This window comes from Rhinoderma darwinii, chromosome 12 (assembly GCF_050947455.1).
Source record: "Rhinoderma darwinii isolate aRhiDar2 chromosome 12, aRhiDar2.hap1, whole genome shotgun sequence".
NCBI classification, from domain to species: Eukaryota; Metazoa; Chordata; class Amphibia; order Anura; family Rhinodermatidae; genus Rhinoderma; species Rhinoderma darwinii.
Genome location: NC_134698.1, coordinates 39657089 through 39674211, shown reverse-complemented (window position 1 = coordinate 39674211; position 17123 = coordinate 39657089). Strand labels below are relative to the sequence as shown.

Here is a 17123-nt window from a genome sequence, read left to right as displayed (position 1 = left end):
GGAGATCTTGACAAATATGTAAAAAAGCAGCCGGTGGCAGTGGTGGTACGAGATCCCAAGATGACGCCTGCAGTTACATCGTGCAAAAAGGCCCTGCGCCCAGAAGTCTAGGGTGGAGAGTGAACCAGTGGAGACCATGGAGACCATGGAGACTGGTTATCTCCCCCTCTCCAGGTCATTCTTTAAACAAGTGCGCCATAAAGCACTGGAATTGTTAGTTAAATAATTGACTGATATTAAATAAGAATTCAAACACGTAGGTCAGAGAGTGAAATTGATAGAACACACTCAGGCCTCACTCCTGGAATATAATATGGCAGCTTCTTAAAGTTTCTCATCCTGCCAAGATCATTTAAATTCCCTTTATACTGCTCTTGAGGATCAAGAAACCAGGGGAAGAAGAAACTATATCCGCATTCGTGGTATCCCGGAGACTAGCTTCAGACGCCGTTATGACGTCGGTACAACAGATATGTCACTCTGTAGTGGGATAAGAATTACCTCCGATGTTCGTTATTGAACGCGCACATAGAGATCTCCGACCAAAGCCGAAACCCACTGACCCCCCCCCCCCCCTTGATGTGATATGTCGCCTCCTTAACTTTCGCGATAAGGACCTCGTCCTAACTAGAGCGAGAGACAACACCCCTCTCACGTATCAGGGAGCACCGATCGCCATTTTTCGAGACCTTGCCTCCATTACTCAACAAAAATGGAGGCTAACTAAACCGCTGACTGACTGGCTACGGAACAACAAGATCGCTGGACGTTCCCTTTCGCAATCTCTTTTTTTCATCATGGTCATAGACTATCGTTCTCCAAGTTTCAAGACCTAAATGAAGTATACCAACATTTAGACATGGCTCCTCTTCCTATAGAAAATTGAGACATGGTCTGTGACTTGACCTCTCTCTTCCAGTAATATCACCAGCTACACCTTGGAAGATTGCTCCCACTCCAAAGCAGCAAAGGATGAAGAAAAGAGCTAACCATCTCACACCGAGACGGATTATTGAAGAAGAGACCTGAAAATGACATAAGAATTGCCCGGATTTACTTTCCTCTGTGAGACGGAACATCATTGTGGACTCATACCCACTATCAAACCTAGATAGGTAACTATCTGAACGATCACACTCTACTTTTGCGATCTTTCACCCTCACTGTTATCGCTGTTATCTCTGTTCTCTATAGCTATTTCCCGCTCTCAATGAACCATAGCATTGTTATTGAAAATGTTGTTATACAATAATGCTATGGATCAACTTCTATTGCTTGACTGACTGAACCAAGGAGGTACGGTGGGGAAAGCGTGGTGACATACCATACCCCCCCCCCCCCACGCCTCCCACCAAATTCGTGAATAGTCCTTTACTAGGGATGTTCTTACTCAAGACGTTACTCATATGGTTATTTTCATTCTTGTATTATGTGTTTTACATGAGATGCTCACCTGTTCATTTGCTCCAATGTTGAAGAAACCAGTGGAATATTTGGAACGCGTTAAACAAATACTATTCTTTTTCTCAGATCCATTTAGCCGCACATATTCCTTACCACCTACTCCTGCCTGATGGCTGATTTAACTATAACATCTTATAACGTCAAGGGGCTTAATTCCCAAAAGACAAATCTTTTCTTTGTTGAAAAAACAACTTTGATCTATTTTGTTTCTACAAGAAACACATTTTAAGTTTGACAAGTGTCCCAACGTTTCGTTCTCCCAATACCCTACTTGGTTTCATAACGGCTCCGACAGATCTGCCGGGAGAGAAATGAGAATTGGTTTCCAAAGAAATGTACCATTCTCTTACATTACTCACTTACAAGATTCTGACGGTAGATATTTGTTTCTCAAAGGGTATGTGGGTTCCAAACTCTTTACCTTTGCCAATGTTTATGCTCCCAATGTCAACCAAATACCATGGTTGTTGAATGTGCTTGCTTTACTGGACATTTTTAGGGAAGGAGTGTTTGTTCTAGGGGGGTGATCTTAATGTGACTAGACCCTTATATAGATTCCTCTTTCAGGAAATCAACTACTTCTTACAGAGCACTGAGTAAACTGAAAAAAGCTTTACATTTACACTTAATGGATTCCTGGGGAAGTCTGTCCCCCTCAATTATTGATTATACCTTCTACTCAGCAGCCCATAAGTCATATCAATGCTCTTGACTATTTATCTCTCAGGAGCACTTACAGTATTGGTCTAAGGCTAGTATAGGTACAGAGTTGCATTCGGATCACTCCCCTATTTTTTTTTATCTCTACAGGTAACTAACTGCATGAATAGATCCCCTAAATGGAGCCTAAACGAAACGCTCATAAGTTCGGAAGATAAGGCAAATGTAACTTCCCTACTTAAAGAATACTTTCATTTAAACGTCACACCAGATATTTCCATGCATGTCTTGTGGGTTGCCCATAAGGCATATATTAGGGGACATTTTATATGCCTAGGCTCTAAGCGAAAGACAGATAGAGCGAAGCAAATTCCATTACTCACCATTCAGATCCAGAAACTGGAAAATTTACATAAAAAGTCATTAGCATTGCAACAACAGACACCGTTACAATCTCTTCGAACTGAACTGAAAAACATACTAAAGCCTCTCTCCGCAAAATATTACTTACACTCACAGCTTAAGTTTTTTGCCCATGGCAATGAGGCATCAAAATTTATGATGCAACATCTGAAAAAAAGGAACACCCTTAATTTTGTCCCTTTTGATTAAAACACCAAATGGGCGCCTAATCTTCAAAGATATCGTGGAACAGTTTAGACTTTTTAACAATGACCTATATAACTTGGAAGGTGTCTCTGACTCTAAATTTTCTTTTAGACAGACATCATATAATGGACTCCTTTCTAGATTCCCTATGACTACCAACTCTCACCTCAAAACAATCCGAAACATTCGCTAAACCCTTTACGTTACAAGAATCTGCAATTAAAAGCACACCGACTGGGAAGGGTCCGGGACCAGATGGTTTCCCTATCATATATTATTCTACCTTTCAGCACCCAACTCCTGCTCCCTTATCTTTTTTCCATATGTAACTTCGCATTACAGGGTTACCCACTTACACAATCCATGACACATGCATACATATCCCTAATCCCAAAAGAAGGCAAAGACCCATCGCTTTGCTCTAAATTACAGACCTATCTCCCTTCTAAATATTGATTTAAAACTTATAGCTAAAATGACATCTAACAAACTGACGAACATACTCCCTAATCTGATTCACTCCGATCAAGTCAGTTTTCCAAAACATGGAGAGGGAAATTATAACACAGCCACAGTTTTGCAGTTACTGTTTCTCGCGGAAAAACGCAAATCACCAATAATGCTCCTGGGAACAGACTTAACTTCCCAATTCCATTTAATTTCGGCCATATTCGCAATGTACGACTCCCCTTCCGCCTCTTGTCTGTCAATGGCTTGTTGTCTTCCCCTTTTTAAGATTTCAAACGGAGCGAGACAGGGATGCCCATTATCGCCAATTCTATTTGTGTTTGTGATGGAAACTCCTACAGGCTATACGTCAATACTCTTATTAGCGGGCTTCACGTAAAGGGTACAGAACACAAGCTAGCAGCATAGGCTGATGACCTGCTGATCCTCACATCAAACCAAGCAGTAGCTCTTCCTAGAATTTCTACTTTATTCACGGAATTTGGTATAATATCTAATTTTAATGTTAACCACAGTAAGTCTCAAGTTGTAAGCTATAACATTTCACTATAGACTCTCCTTTTGATTTGGAAATCCCAACATCTCGCATTCCTGGGGGTCAAGATTGATAACTTCTCACATTTATACTGCTTAAATTATATCCCCTTACTCCACGCTTTACAGTCCTCCATTGGAAAACTGGACATTCCGGTCCCTTTTTGCTTTGGAAGAAAGAACATGATTATTCGTTGATAATGCCTAGATTAACTTATTTGTTGCAAATTCTGACTATTTCAGTACTCACAACCTTTTTACCATTCCCTGAGAAAATCAATTTCCCACTTCATATGGCAAGGTAAAAAAGCTAGAATTGCTCAATCAATGCTGTCCAGACCTAAGGATGAGGAGGGTATAGGACTTCGAGATCCTTAAAGTTGCTCTAGAGCAATTCACCTCTCTTTCGTTATCGATTTGGTTTAGAACAAGGACCGACAAGTCCTGGATAGCACTGGAGGAGCAGTTGGCGCCTATGACATTACGGGCTTTAATTTTCACACCTCACCATGTTGACAACAAACTATTTTTGTTATTCCATTTACCTAAGCCCCTTGGTCAACGTGGTGCTGTTTTGTTAATTCTGAAAACTCCTAGTCTCATCCATCCCCACTGATACACATACGTAACCTTGTGGAGAGTGCTCCTGTGGAACTGAGAGATAGTAACCCAATACAGACAAAAACTTTCTTACTCCCATTTACACATCTGATAACCTCTCCGGTAACTCCACTATCTTTGTCTGAATTGGAACAACAATTCTATATCCCGCCCCTACACCTACCTATTCTTACAGATCTAAGAAACTATATGTTGAAAGTTTGTAAATTACCCTCTTTTAACCGCACACACTCTTGGTTTGAAACCATGCTCTCAAGCCCCTTATACCCAAAAAAAACCTGATATCCTCGTTGTATAAAAAATTGTCCTCTCCTTCCACGGTCTCCATTCCGCCGTTTATTCAAACATGGGAAAATGATTTGGGTAAGAAACTTACTGAACAAGAAATTAACGATTCTCTGCGCCCCACGTAAAGCATCTAGGTGCGTGAGAATACAAGAAAATAGTTATAAAATCTTGACGCGTTGGTCAAAACCCCTGACAAGATTGCACGTTTTGCAAAAGACGCGCTCAACTGTTGCTGGAGATGCATGGAGGAGGAAGGCTCTTTCTACCATATCTGGTGGTCATGTAAAAAACGACAACCTTGGTGGTTAGAGATTTTTGAGAAATGTAACCATATATGTAAAGCTGCCATTTCCCCTCCTCCCGAGTTGACTCTGCTTTCCATTTTTCCCAAGGGTATGGAGAAACAAACTTTCCTTTTGTTCAGACAATTGCTGATTACAGCCAGGCTACTCATACCACGTTATTGGCTGTCTGATAGTTTACCACCTATAGAACAGTGGATCTGCAGGGTTGATCAGTAAGTTCTATAGATTTGAAGAAATCTCTCACTGGGTACTACGTACTAGACACAACTTAATTTCCCTGTGGGAACCATGGAAGGCATTTCAAAACTTTGGTTGACTATGTTGATCCTTCGCCGCTATTCCTTGGTAGGACCATTATTGGCCCAATGGTATTTACTCCTGCAAATGGTCACTATGAATATTCAGGAGCAGACTTGTCTTCGCATAAGGTTTATTTTGTGTACTACGACAAACAGAAATTGTATAGTGTTGCATCTCAACGTTCTCCTCCAATTTTGTATTACATGTTTTTGTTACATTGTTATAACCGAAAATCAATAAAAACAATGTAAATATATGTATGTGTATATATATATATATATATATATATATATATATATATATATATATATATATAATATTTTTATTTTTTATTTTTTTTTAAAAGGAGTATCTGCTGCTTAAATCTTGGTTTCAGATACCACAGCAAAGGTCAGAGCTGTTTTGGCAGTCTGAGGAGGACGTAACTATTTTAGGCAGGTGATTTAAATTTTATGGCTAAACAGTGCATAGCACTGTACTGTACCTGAGAGAGGCGCTACTAGACCGCTAATCAGTGTGTGCACTTCAGTAATACAGATCCTGTGATTGGCTGTTCTTGCCTCCAATGTGATTAGCTGATTTCACTGATGTTTTACCAGTAAATTGCGCTTGATGATTTAGCTGTATCTTCCAGTCAATTGCATGCACTGCAGATCGACATTGCCGATGGCATTTTAAGTTGAACGTCTTTTTAAGTTACGTTGAATAATGATAGGTCATAGTAAGTTGAAAATATTTTTAAGCAGTTATTACCGGGACCACTGTATATTTTTGATTTTGCATGTATGTGTATGTTTGTGAACAAATGCTATATACAGTATAGTAAACTTTTCTTTGTGTATCTAGGTGATATCCCTCTACATATTAATATTCGAGAAACCTGTGACGCCGGCAAGCCAATAGTTGTGTCTGATCCAGAGAGCAGTGAGGTGAGTATTTCTTTAGAATCAATATAAGATTACCAAATATGTGCAACATTTTTTTTATGTTATAGCATTTATTTTTGCTTTATTTATTGCAGGCTAAGGCATATGTGGGTATTGCACAACAAATAATAAGCAGGGTCTCCAAATGATGGTCAAGGAAATCCTTTTAAAGGCTGCAATAAAAAAGGGTATATCTGGCATCCAGCAAGCAAGAAACTGTAGCCGGTGAAGAAGACCAGGACAGTAAATTAATGTACAATGAATATCAAACCAAGAAGTTGTCCATCAAGGAGGGTGTTTATTCTGTTTTTAGAAATACTTTTTTATGTGTATTTTGGTCCAAAGACAAAAACCACCATAAGGCTGAAGCAAATTTTCCTCATCTTAGGGGAAAAAAAGTTTTCCCATTTTTAGTATGTTACATGCATTTTCCCTTCCCAAGTGCATTACCTTACATCTGTGTTAAACCTCATTTGCCACCTGTCTGCCCAAGTCTCAAACTTCTCCAACTCCATTTGTAACATAATACCCTACTCCTTTTGTGTAAATTACTTTATGCAGTTTAGTATCTGAATAGAATAGAGCCCAATACTGACCCCTGTGGTACCTAATGAGTACCGATAACCCAATCTGAATATGTGCCGTTAATAACAACCCTCTTTTCTCTATCACTGAGCCAATCTTTTTGTATGCTGATTGACAGTGATGAAATCCTCATTTGCGCACGTTTTCCCCCATTCCCAGCATTCTCATTTCATATACCAACCAGATATGTGTTATAGCATCAAATGCTTTTGAAAAAAATCAACTGATAGGACAGCCATCAACTCACCCAGGTTCAGTTTAGAATTTACCTTCTCATAGAAGCTGATAAGGACCAATCCCTCATAAACCCATGTTGAGGTCAGACTTGCAGCTCCCAGGATCGCCACATTTGCTATGAGCCAGTCCTGTGGAACAGACCTTGTCATAGAGTCCTTAAATAGCAGCGATAAAGGTCTGTCTACCACTGTACTTAATTCCCTTAGAACCTGGGGGTGTATGCCATCTGGACCCTGTGATTTGTCTATTTTAATCTTTTTAAGGTGGCACTTCACTTCTTCCTTTGTCAGACAGGTGATATTTAAGGGATAATTTATCCTCATGCATTTCACTTGATCATTCGTTTTGAAAGAAAATCACACGATTCAGCCACAACACAGAGCAGTAGAACAGAGTTTAGAGGCTCCGTTCTAGAGATAGGTGCGGGTCCCACCTCTGGGACATGCACCTATCTGACATTTAAGACCTATCCTGTGGATCTATCATAAATGTCTCTGGTGGGAAAACCCCTTTAAGATGCTTTTATAAATGTTCCATTTAGCATCTGTACTCTTATATTTGAGGACATTTTCCATGTCAAATTTCGCCTTCCTAAAGTTCAGTGTTTTTGTGGCTCCTTGACAATAAACATCCTATTAAGAGACAAGTGGAAATTTATCATGTTATGGTCACTATTTCCTAGGTGCCAATGCCTCCCAAACCTGCACCTTGGTTATTCTGTCCGGTCTATTGGTTAATAAGTTCACAAGGGCCATCCCTCCTTTTGGGTCTTGCACCAGTTGGGAAAGATAAGTATCTTTAGTTATAGACCGATACCTTTTATTAGATCCACATTTTTCAGTTTCCCAATTTATATCTCAGTATTTGAAGTTACCCATAATAACAACCTCATTGTGATTTGCTACCTCATCTATTTGCTTTAGCAGTAGATTTTCAGTGTATACTGTTCTATTTGATAGCTTTTAGCAAACCCCTATCAGTGTTTTTATTTTTCCTTACATGTTTTTCCACCAATGGAGACTTCACATGATAAATTCCCCCACAAATATCATCCCGTAGTTTGGGCTATAGCCAGAACCTTACACAAATGCCCTTTCCGGTTTGAACAATCCTTTCTGAACAAACTAACCCTGTAAGTTAACCGCCCAGTCATAGCTATCATTCAGCCATGTCTGTAGTTCCCACTAAGTCATGCTTTTCCAATTTAGCATTAGTCCACATACAATTTAGAGATCCCTGGATATCTTTTAATTTAAAAATATCCTCATGTATTCTAACCCCTCCCACCGTTCTAACCAAAGTTTCTTAATTAAGTCCCAGTTCTCTATCTACACTATCTTGCCCACTATATCTATAGTTGTAGTGAACCCAATCTGCGATATGTTGTACTCTAATGCCAGGAAGACAACAGTGTTGGGCGATCCTGGTCTTTGTGACAGATCCCCAATAATTGAAACCTCCACGACATGCACCTGTTTAGCCCGCCCTGTACTTCTTTTACCCTCTTTACTGGAGCAGATGTTCCCCTGGCTTTCAGGGGAAATTTCGTGCTGCATCATTGAATCCCCTAAACTGACCCCCCCCCCCCCCTCATGCACCAACTTTGCAAAATAGGGATGTGCCTGATCAGGACTAGCCTCCCTGACACTGTTTCCTCTACCCTGTCTTCCAACTGTCACCCAATTAGCTGCCTCTTCTTTTGTCACCGCCATGCTTCCATCCACCCCCGCATCTGCCCCAGCAAGTACCTGCTCGGTAAGTAGGAAACTCTTTTCCATGTTATCAATGGATCTCCGTGTTGCAAGTTGCTTTTTTAGATCCAGGATGTGGGCTTCCAAATACCCGAGGTGCACACATCTTGCTAGGCTGTTCAAGGACTGCAAACATTGAACAAGTTGTTTACTGGACAGCATTGCTAATCATGGAGCGCATTGTTACTATTGGGGATCGCACAAATACCTTAAAAACTGAGTAATTTATGCACTCGAGTTCATGCAAATCAGCATATAGATATAAGGAAGGCACTGGTTACATTACGTTTTAATCTTCACGTCCAGAGGTACTGGTCACCCTGGGCAAGACCGAAAGAATCTGACAAAGAGGAGGAAGTGCTTGAACAAGAATGTAGGCTGTGCAGGAAATCGTGGTGCTCGGCACTTAACACAAAACTTTTACCTACAGCCTGTACTGCTAGGCTCTCCCCAACATGGCAGCTCCTGTCTGTCCTCAGGTTAGAGGTGCTCAGCGATTGACTGACAGGCTGGGTTTCCACAGTGGACGTCGGCCAGGCAGTTCCCCACCTGTCACCTGTCCACTGCTATACAGACTTTGTGTGAACCAAGCGCGGCTCCTCTGTTGTACTGGCAGCTCCTTTCCATCAGATGTGAGCACTAGTGTCTGAAGTTTCTCTCGCCCACAGCCCTGCACCAAAATAATAGTGAAGCAGGGGGCACGTGTGACAGGAAAGGCAACAAGAGCGTGTGGAGCAGGGAGGTGGGGAGGCCAATGAGAGGTGTGTATCCTGCATTTATCCGAAGTGTGCCCTGTTCTGCCACTCCAGTGATTCATAATCTACGTTCCGTCCCCCATCGCTCTTTTCTGGCCCCCATGACTGGAGAGCTGCTGTATGGGAAAGGCTGGCAGAGATCACAGGACCGGTCCTGGATGTGTCATCCTCTGATTCCTGCAGGAGGAGAGACGGTATCATAGTGCATTGGCTTTATGACCGACATGGATTGATTGCTGGATGACCCTCCACTTCCCATTGTTGCGGAGAGGGAGAAACACACACCCGCATCACACAGCATCATCCCTCTCTAGAGCAACATGTGAGTAGCTTGGAGGAAATCCAGTGCAGCGAGTGGGCACTGTAGCTGTGGTGTCATCCTCATTTATCACTTCAAAGCTCCAAATGTATACGTATAGTGGAGCCCTGTGATAATGCCATACAATGACATCGGTCCCCTGTAGGCCACCATGTTAAAATTATATGTTTAGTTTCAAAAGTTATTTATTGGTATAAAGGGAAATAGAAAATGTTGAAACATAACATTGGATATCCCCACACAGGAGGACAAAATAAGTGACAAGGAAAAGGGCAAAGGTACAGGGGAGTGGGGATAAGGAGGGACAGAGGGAAGGTTAATACAGAGTAAATAAAAAAAATCATTATATCATTATTTAACTCGCACGGTGAACGCCGTAAAAAAAAAATGGAAACGGCAGAATCTCTATTTTTTGGTCACCTCATCTCCCACAAAAAATTACATAAAAAGTGATCAAACCGTCGCATTTACACCAAAATGGTATTATTAAAAACTACAGCTTATCCCGCAAAAAATAAGCCCTCATACCACTTAATCGATGGAAAAATAAAAAAGTTGTGGGGCTCAGAATTTGGCGACACAAAATAAATTTTATTTTTTAAACTTAGGTTTTTACTTGTAAAAGTAGTAAAATATAGAAAAAACTATATATTTGGTATCGCCGTAGTCGTATTGACCCAGAGCATAAAGTTAACATGTTTGTTTTAATTGCACAGTGAATTCCGTAAAAACGGCGTGCAAAAAAACATGGAGGAATCGCTGTTTTTTTCATTTTCTACCCCGCAAATTATTTTTTTCCCATTTCCTGGCACATTATATGGCAAAATAAATGGTGCTACGAAAAACTACAACTCGTCCCGCAAAAATCAAGCCCTCATAGTACTATATAGACGGAAAAATAAAGACGTTATGACTTTTGGAAGGTGGGGAGAAAAAAACGAAAATGAAAATCTGAAAAAGGGCTGCGGCGCGAAGGGGTTAACAACAATTTCTCACATTTTCAAGAAAATTTCAAAAGGCTATTTTTACAGGGGTAGTTCAGTTGTGAAGTGGCTTTGAGGGCACTATGTATTAGATACCCCCAATAAGTCACCAACATTTTATAAACATCACCCCTCAAAGTATACAAAACGGCATTTACAAAATTTCTTAACCCTTTAGACTTTTCACAGGAATTAAAGCAAAGTAGAGGCGAAATTTATAAATTTCACTTTTTTTTTGCAGAAATTCATTTTTAATCCTTTTTTTTTTTTGTAACACAATGTTTTACCAGAGAAATGCAACTCAATATTTATTGCCCTGATTCTGTAGTTTTAGGAAATATCCTACATGTGACCCTAGCGTGATAATGGACTGAAGCACTGGCCTCAGAAGCAAAGGAGTACCTTAGTGGATTTTGGGGCTTTCTTTTTATTAGAAAATATTTTGGGCACCATGTCCGGTTTGAAGGGCTCCTGCGGTGCCAACACAGTGGAAATCTACCAAAAGTGACCCCATTTGGGAAACTACACCCCTCAAGGATATTTATCTAGAGGTATAGTGAGCGTTTTGACCCCACAAGTTTATTGCAAAAATTCTTGGAATTAGTCCGTGAAAATGTAAAAACTCAATTTTTTTTTTCAAAGAAAATGTTGGTTTAGCTAATTTTTTCTACTTTCCACAAGGACTAAAGGGGAAAAAGCACGCAATATTTGTAACGCAATTTCTCCCAGATAAAACAATACCCCACATGTGGTCATAAACTGCAGTCTGGAAACACCACAGGGCTTAGAAGGGAAAGAGTGCCGTTTTTTCTTTTGGTGCTCAAATTTAGCAGGAATGGTTTGTGGAGGCCATGTCGCATTTGCCAAGCCCCTGAGGGGACAAAACAGTGGAAACCCCCACAAGTGACCCCATTTAGGAAACTACACCCCTTGAGGAATTCACCCATTGAGGAAATTCTCTAGAGGTATAGTGAGCATTTTGACTCCACAGGTGTTTCATAGAATTTATTAGAATTGGGCAGTGAAAATAAAAACAATCCCTTTTCTTCAATAAGACGTAGCTTTTTAGCTGAAAATTGCTCATTTTCTCAACAAATAAAGGAAAAAAAAGAACCCGAACATTTGTAAAGCAATTTCTCCCGAGTACGGCAATACCCCATATGTGGTCATAAACTGCTGTTTGCGCACACGGTATGGCTCAGAAGGGAAGGAGCATCATTTGGAGTGCAGATTTTACTGGATTGGTTTCTGGTTGCTATGTCGCATTTGCAAGGCCCCTGTGGGAACAAAACAGTGGAAACCCCACAGAAGTGACCCTATTTTGGAAACCTAGTAGTGAGCATGTTAACCCCGCAGTTGTTTTGCAGAATTTAGTGTTGCAGAGTGAAAATTTTATTTTTCCATAGATATGCCAATATGTGGTACCCAGCTTGTGCCACCATACCAAGACAGCTTTCTAATTATGCTGTGTTTCCCGGTTTTAGAATCACCCTACGTGTGGCCCTAATCTTTTGCCTGGACATTCGACCAGGCTCAGGAGAGAAAGAGTACCATGCAAAGTTGTGGCCTAATGTGGCGATTTACAAAGTATTGGTTCACAATTGCAGAGGCTCTGATGTGAAATATTAAAAGAAACCCCTGAGAAGTGACCGTTTTGGAAACTACACCCCTCAAGGCATTTATTAAGGGGTGTAGTGAGCATTTTAACCCCACAGATCTTTTCCATAAATGATTGAGCTGCGGATGGTGCAAAGTAAAAATAAAAATGTTTCCCCAGGTATGACATTTCAGTGGCAAATATGTCGTGCCCAGCTTGTGCCACTGGAGACACACACCCCAAAAATTGTTAAAAGGTTTCTCCCGGGTATGGCGATGCCATATATATGGAAGTAAACCGCTGTTTGGGCACAGTGTAGTTCTCAGAAGTGAGAGAGGGCCATTTGGATTTCAGAGCGTGGATTTTGCTTGGTGGTAGTTTTGTTTGAGTATTGCTGGTATTTCAGTTTATAACGGGGGGGGGGGGGGGAGATATGTTTGGGCCCTCCCCTTCCTAGTTCCCTAATTTTAGGGTCTTGATAAATCGCCTCTTGAAACAGAAGAAATGTTCCCCTCGGGCCTGCACTACTGCATATTTTTTAATTCCTGACTTATTGGAGCCTTAACTTATTTTATTTTTTCATAGATGTTTTGGCATGACGGCTGTTTTTTTGCGGGACGAGCTATAGTTATTATTGGTACCATTTTGGGGTACATGCGACTTATAGTCATTTTTCATCCTATTTTTTGGGTGACCAAAAAACAGCAATTCTGGCATAGTTTTTTTTTAGTTTTTTTTTAAATACAGCGTTCATGCATTATAAACTACATGCTAACTTTATTCTGCGAGTCAGTACGATTTAGGCGATACCAAATTTATATCACTTTTATGTTTTACAACTTTTTGCACAATAAAATTACTTTTGTAAAAAGAATGTATTTTTTCTGTCGCCAAGTTGTGAGCACCATAACGTTTTAATTTTTTAGTTGACTGAGCTGTATGAGGGCTTGTTTTTTGCGAGCCGAGCTATAGTTTTTATAGGTACCATTTTTGGATACATGCGACTTTTTGATCACTTTTTATTCCAATATTTGTAGGGCAAAGTGACCAACAAACCGAAACCATGGTATAGTTTTTAACAGTTTTTTTATTACGGCATTCACCGCGTGGGAAAAATAACATAATATTTTTATAGTTCAGGCCTTTACGGACGCGGCGATACAAAATATGTATGGTTTATTTTTTCAATAATAAAGGACTTGATAAGGGAAAAGGGTGATTGTGTTTTATTTTATTACTTGAAACTTTTATTATATATTTGAAAACTTTTCAAAATTTTTTTTTTACACTTGTTTTTTTAAGTTCCACTAGGGGACTTGAAGGCCCGACTGTCTGTTTTTTTTTTTTTCTAATACATTTCACTATCTGTGTTGTACAATGTATTAGGTCTGTCAGTCATTCACTGACATCAAGCCGATTAGGCTTCGCCTCCCGGCGGGGCCTATTCGGCTTCCGTAATTGCAGAATTGCAGATCAGGTGGTCATTGTTAGGCCTCCTGTTGCCATAGCAGCAGTCGGCAGCCCTGATTGCATGACAGGGCTGCCGATCTGCTAGCAACCTCTAAGATGTAGCGAGCGCTTTTGGGGCGGGGCCTGAACGGCTTCCGTGTTAGGCAGACCGGGAGGCCAGTATTAGGCCCCCGGTTGCCTTTGCAGCCACTCGAACCCTGGCAATTTCATTGCTGTGGTGCCAATAAGCTGCAAACGCTTTAAATGCAGCGATCGCTTTTGACCGCTGCATTTTAGGGGTTAATGGTGGGGATCCCTGCTATTACAGCCGGATGTCAGCTGTAATACACCGCTGACATCCGGCAATGATGGTGCCGACTCTGAGCCGGTGCCATGCATTTGTCGTATGGAAACGGCAAAAAGCGGGAAGCACTAGCTTTCCATGACGTATCCATACGACAAATATCGGGAAGGGGTTATAGAACAGACACCTTTCTAAAGAGCTGCAACTTGGGGGCAGGACCACCATGTATGATACATACATCCCTCAGACGCCCATCCTCTAAAGCAGCTGGCAGGGACCGTAGGATAAAATGCGTGGAGGCGCGTAGGAACTAAATACGCTCTATGTAGAAGTTTAATTGAGGTCTCTACTAAGGAAATCTGCCAGCTACATTTTGGGTATGTTCACACACACTAATTACGGACGTAATTCGGGCGTTTTGGCCACGAATTACGTCCGAAAAATGCGCCTCGATAGCGTTGACAAACATCTGCCCATTGAAAGCAATGGGCTGACGTTTGTCTGTTCACACGTATATTTACGCGCCGCTGTCAAATGACGGCGCGTAAATTGACACCCGCGTCAAAGAAGTGACCTGTCACTTCTTTGGGCGTAATTGGAGCCGTTATTCATTGACTCCAATGAAAAGCAGCGCCAATTACGTCCGTAATGGACGCGGCGTTCAAGCGCCTGCACATGCCGTTACGGCTGAAATTCCGGGGATGTTTTCTCCTGAAAACATCCCCGTAATTTCAGCCGTTACGGACGCTGTCGTGTGAACATACCCTTACTTATTATATCACAGCACTGTTTACATTGTGCAGCGGAAAGGTTGGCACCCATGTTCTCCTCCCACTTAATCATATATGGAAGTGTAGTATCAGAAGGGAGTGCATAAAAAATACCATATAACATAGACTATAAGCCCACTCGAGAGAATGAATAGATTACAAGTCTCTCAACAGCAATGTGTCACGTAGGGTACCTGGACCCACTGGGCCATACCGCCGTGACCGTATGGCAGCTGACCAACAGGACACGGGAGGAAGTCAATAGTTCTATAGGTGTACCTGTGATAGCTTCAGACCGTAGCAAGGCAGGTTCGGACGGGACTTGGGCAGCAGGTAGTCACCCGGCTTGGTGTAGCGGAGCAGGCGTGGACTAAACGCAGTACAACTCCAATACCACACGACACATTAGACCAGGATAACACGGGATACAGGTAGCAGGAACGGTGAACACTGGGAACTGGAAGACACTTAGGAAACCATTTGCATAGACGAACATAGGATAACAAAGCTCAGGTAAGGCAGGAAGGGGCTGGGCCCTTCTTATAGTCCAGGGTGCTCATGGGCTAATTAGGTACTTTAACTCAGGTGCGCGCACTTGCCATTTAAGAGTGGGGACGAGCGTGCGCGCATACTCTACGGGACCTGACCAAGAGAAGCGGAAGTGATTGCTGGCGTCTCCTGTGGAGGAGACGGGCCAGCGCTCACAGATCCATGGCTGCGGCAGTCAGGAGGCATGGGCATGACAATATGTCAGCTCATCCTGAGTAGGGATCAACTGTTGAAGGAATGAGAAAGGTTGGGCCGCTCTGTAATGTTCAGAAGGGGGGGGGGGATTAAAGGTAGTCACTGGCGAGTGACTGAATTGAAGACTATGCCTAAACCCAACCTTACGCCAGAGGAGTAATGTGACAGTAGGGATAGATTTTTCAGGGAAGATGGCAGGTGTGTGGTCATCTACATCAAAGCTCCCCAGGTGTAAGGAGTGAGCTAGGCCAATTCAAGAGAGACCCACAACGGCGTAGTATCAGGCGGGAGGTGGGTAAGTGTAGCCATGGATCTGTGAGCGCTGGTCCCCATCTCCTTCCTAAGAGACGCCAGTGCTCACTTCCGCTCTGTCCCGTAGGGTTCGCGCGCACGCTCATGCCCGCTCTTAAAGGGCCAGCGTGCGCACATGAAAACAATCATCAACTCACATGGTTTCCTGGACTATAAGAAGGCCTCTTCCCTTCTGATCCTTGCCTGAGCGTTGTTTGTCATATCCTAGTTTGTCTAAGCAAATGGTTTCCTACTGTTTTCCAGTTCCAGTGTTCCCTGTTCCTGTATGCCGTGCTATCCTGGTCAAGTGCCGTGCTGAGCTGTAGTCGTACTGTGCTGTATCTACGCCTGTCCTGCTGCTCCACGCCTGACGTCTACCCACTGCCTAGTCCCAGCCGAGCCTGCCTTGCTACTCTCCGAGCTGCCACAGGTACCTTCTACGAACTGTGGACTGTGGACTGTTGGCCAGCTGCCATACGGCCAAGGCGGTACAGCCCAGTGGGTCCGCAAAGTAATAATTGAGCTACTCTAGCTCCTATATAGTATTTGGTCAAATTTGGAACAGAAAGACCACCAGATCTTTTATGGAAGTACATTACGCGCGTCAATATCCGGGGAGGTTTATTGTTCCATATGAACTTAAAAATATCTTTCTGTAAGATTTGTAAATCTCTAATAGGGATAGGGAGGGTTCGAAACAAATAAAGGAGTCTGGGCAGAATTACAATTTTAGTTGAATGGATTCTACCTACCCAAGAGAGGGAAATTTGGCCCACTTAATGAGATCAGCCCGGATAGCTCTATACAACAGAGGATAATTATATTTATATATAGTGTCAAGGGACGGTGTTAGGGATACACCTAAATAAGGAAGAAAACGTTTCTGAGCACAGAAACCAAAATTAATCTCTAGGAGTTTCTGAATGGAAGGTGGAACGTTGCAATAGAGGGCTTCAGACCTGACTGATTTGTGTGAAGACCTGAGACCGCGGAGAAGGAATCCAATGTTTTCAACAAATTGGGGAGGGAGGTTAAATGTTTAGTGAGGGTAAGGACCAAAAGTCCTGCAGAAAGTTTAAATTTATATTCACGACTTCCAACATGCATGCCAGATATATCAGGATTTCGTAGGATCAAAATGGCTAGGGGTTCCATCGCTAGCG

General features: G+C 42.0%; 1 protein-coding gene across 3 annotated transcripts in view; it reads left to right on the top strand.

Annotated features, from left to right (window-relative positions):
- The window catches only part of NUBPL (NUBP iron-sulfur cluster assembly factor, mitochondrial), a 71524-nt gene extending 63874 nt beyond the window's left edge, over positions 1-7650 (top strand). For 2 of the 3 annotated variants that reach the window (XM_075843845.1, XM_075843847.1), the window contains exons 10-11: positions 6096-6178; positions 6271-7650. In XM_075843845.1, coding sequence (XP_075699960.1) covers positions 6096-6178; positions 6271-6324 — 137 coding nt within the window. In that variant the 3' untranslated portion in view covers positions 6325-7650. Of the gene's footprint in view, positions 1-6095; positions 6180-6270 lie in introns of those variants that run through there. The other variant, XM_075843846.1, reaches the window with a different exon arrangement.
- Positions 7651-17123: the final 9473 nt, after the last annotated feature.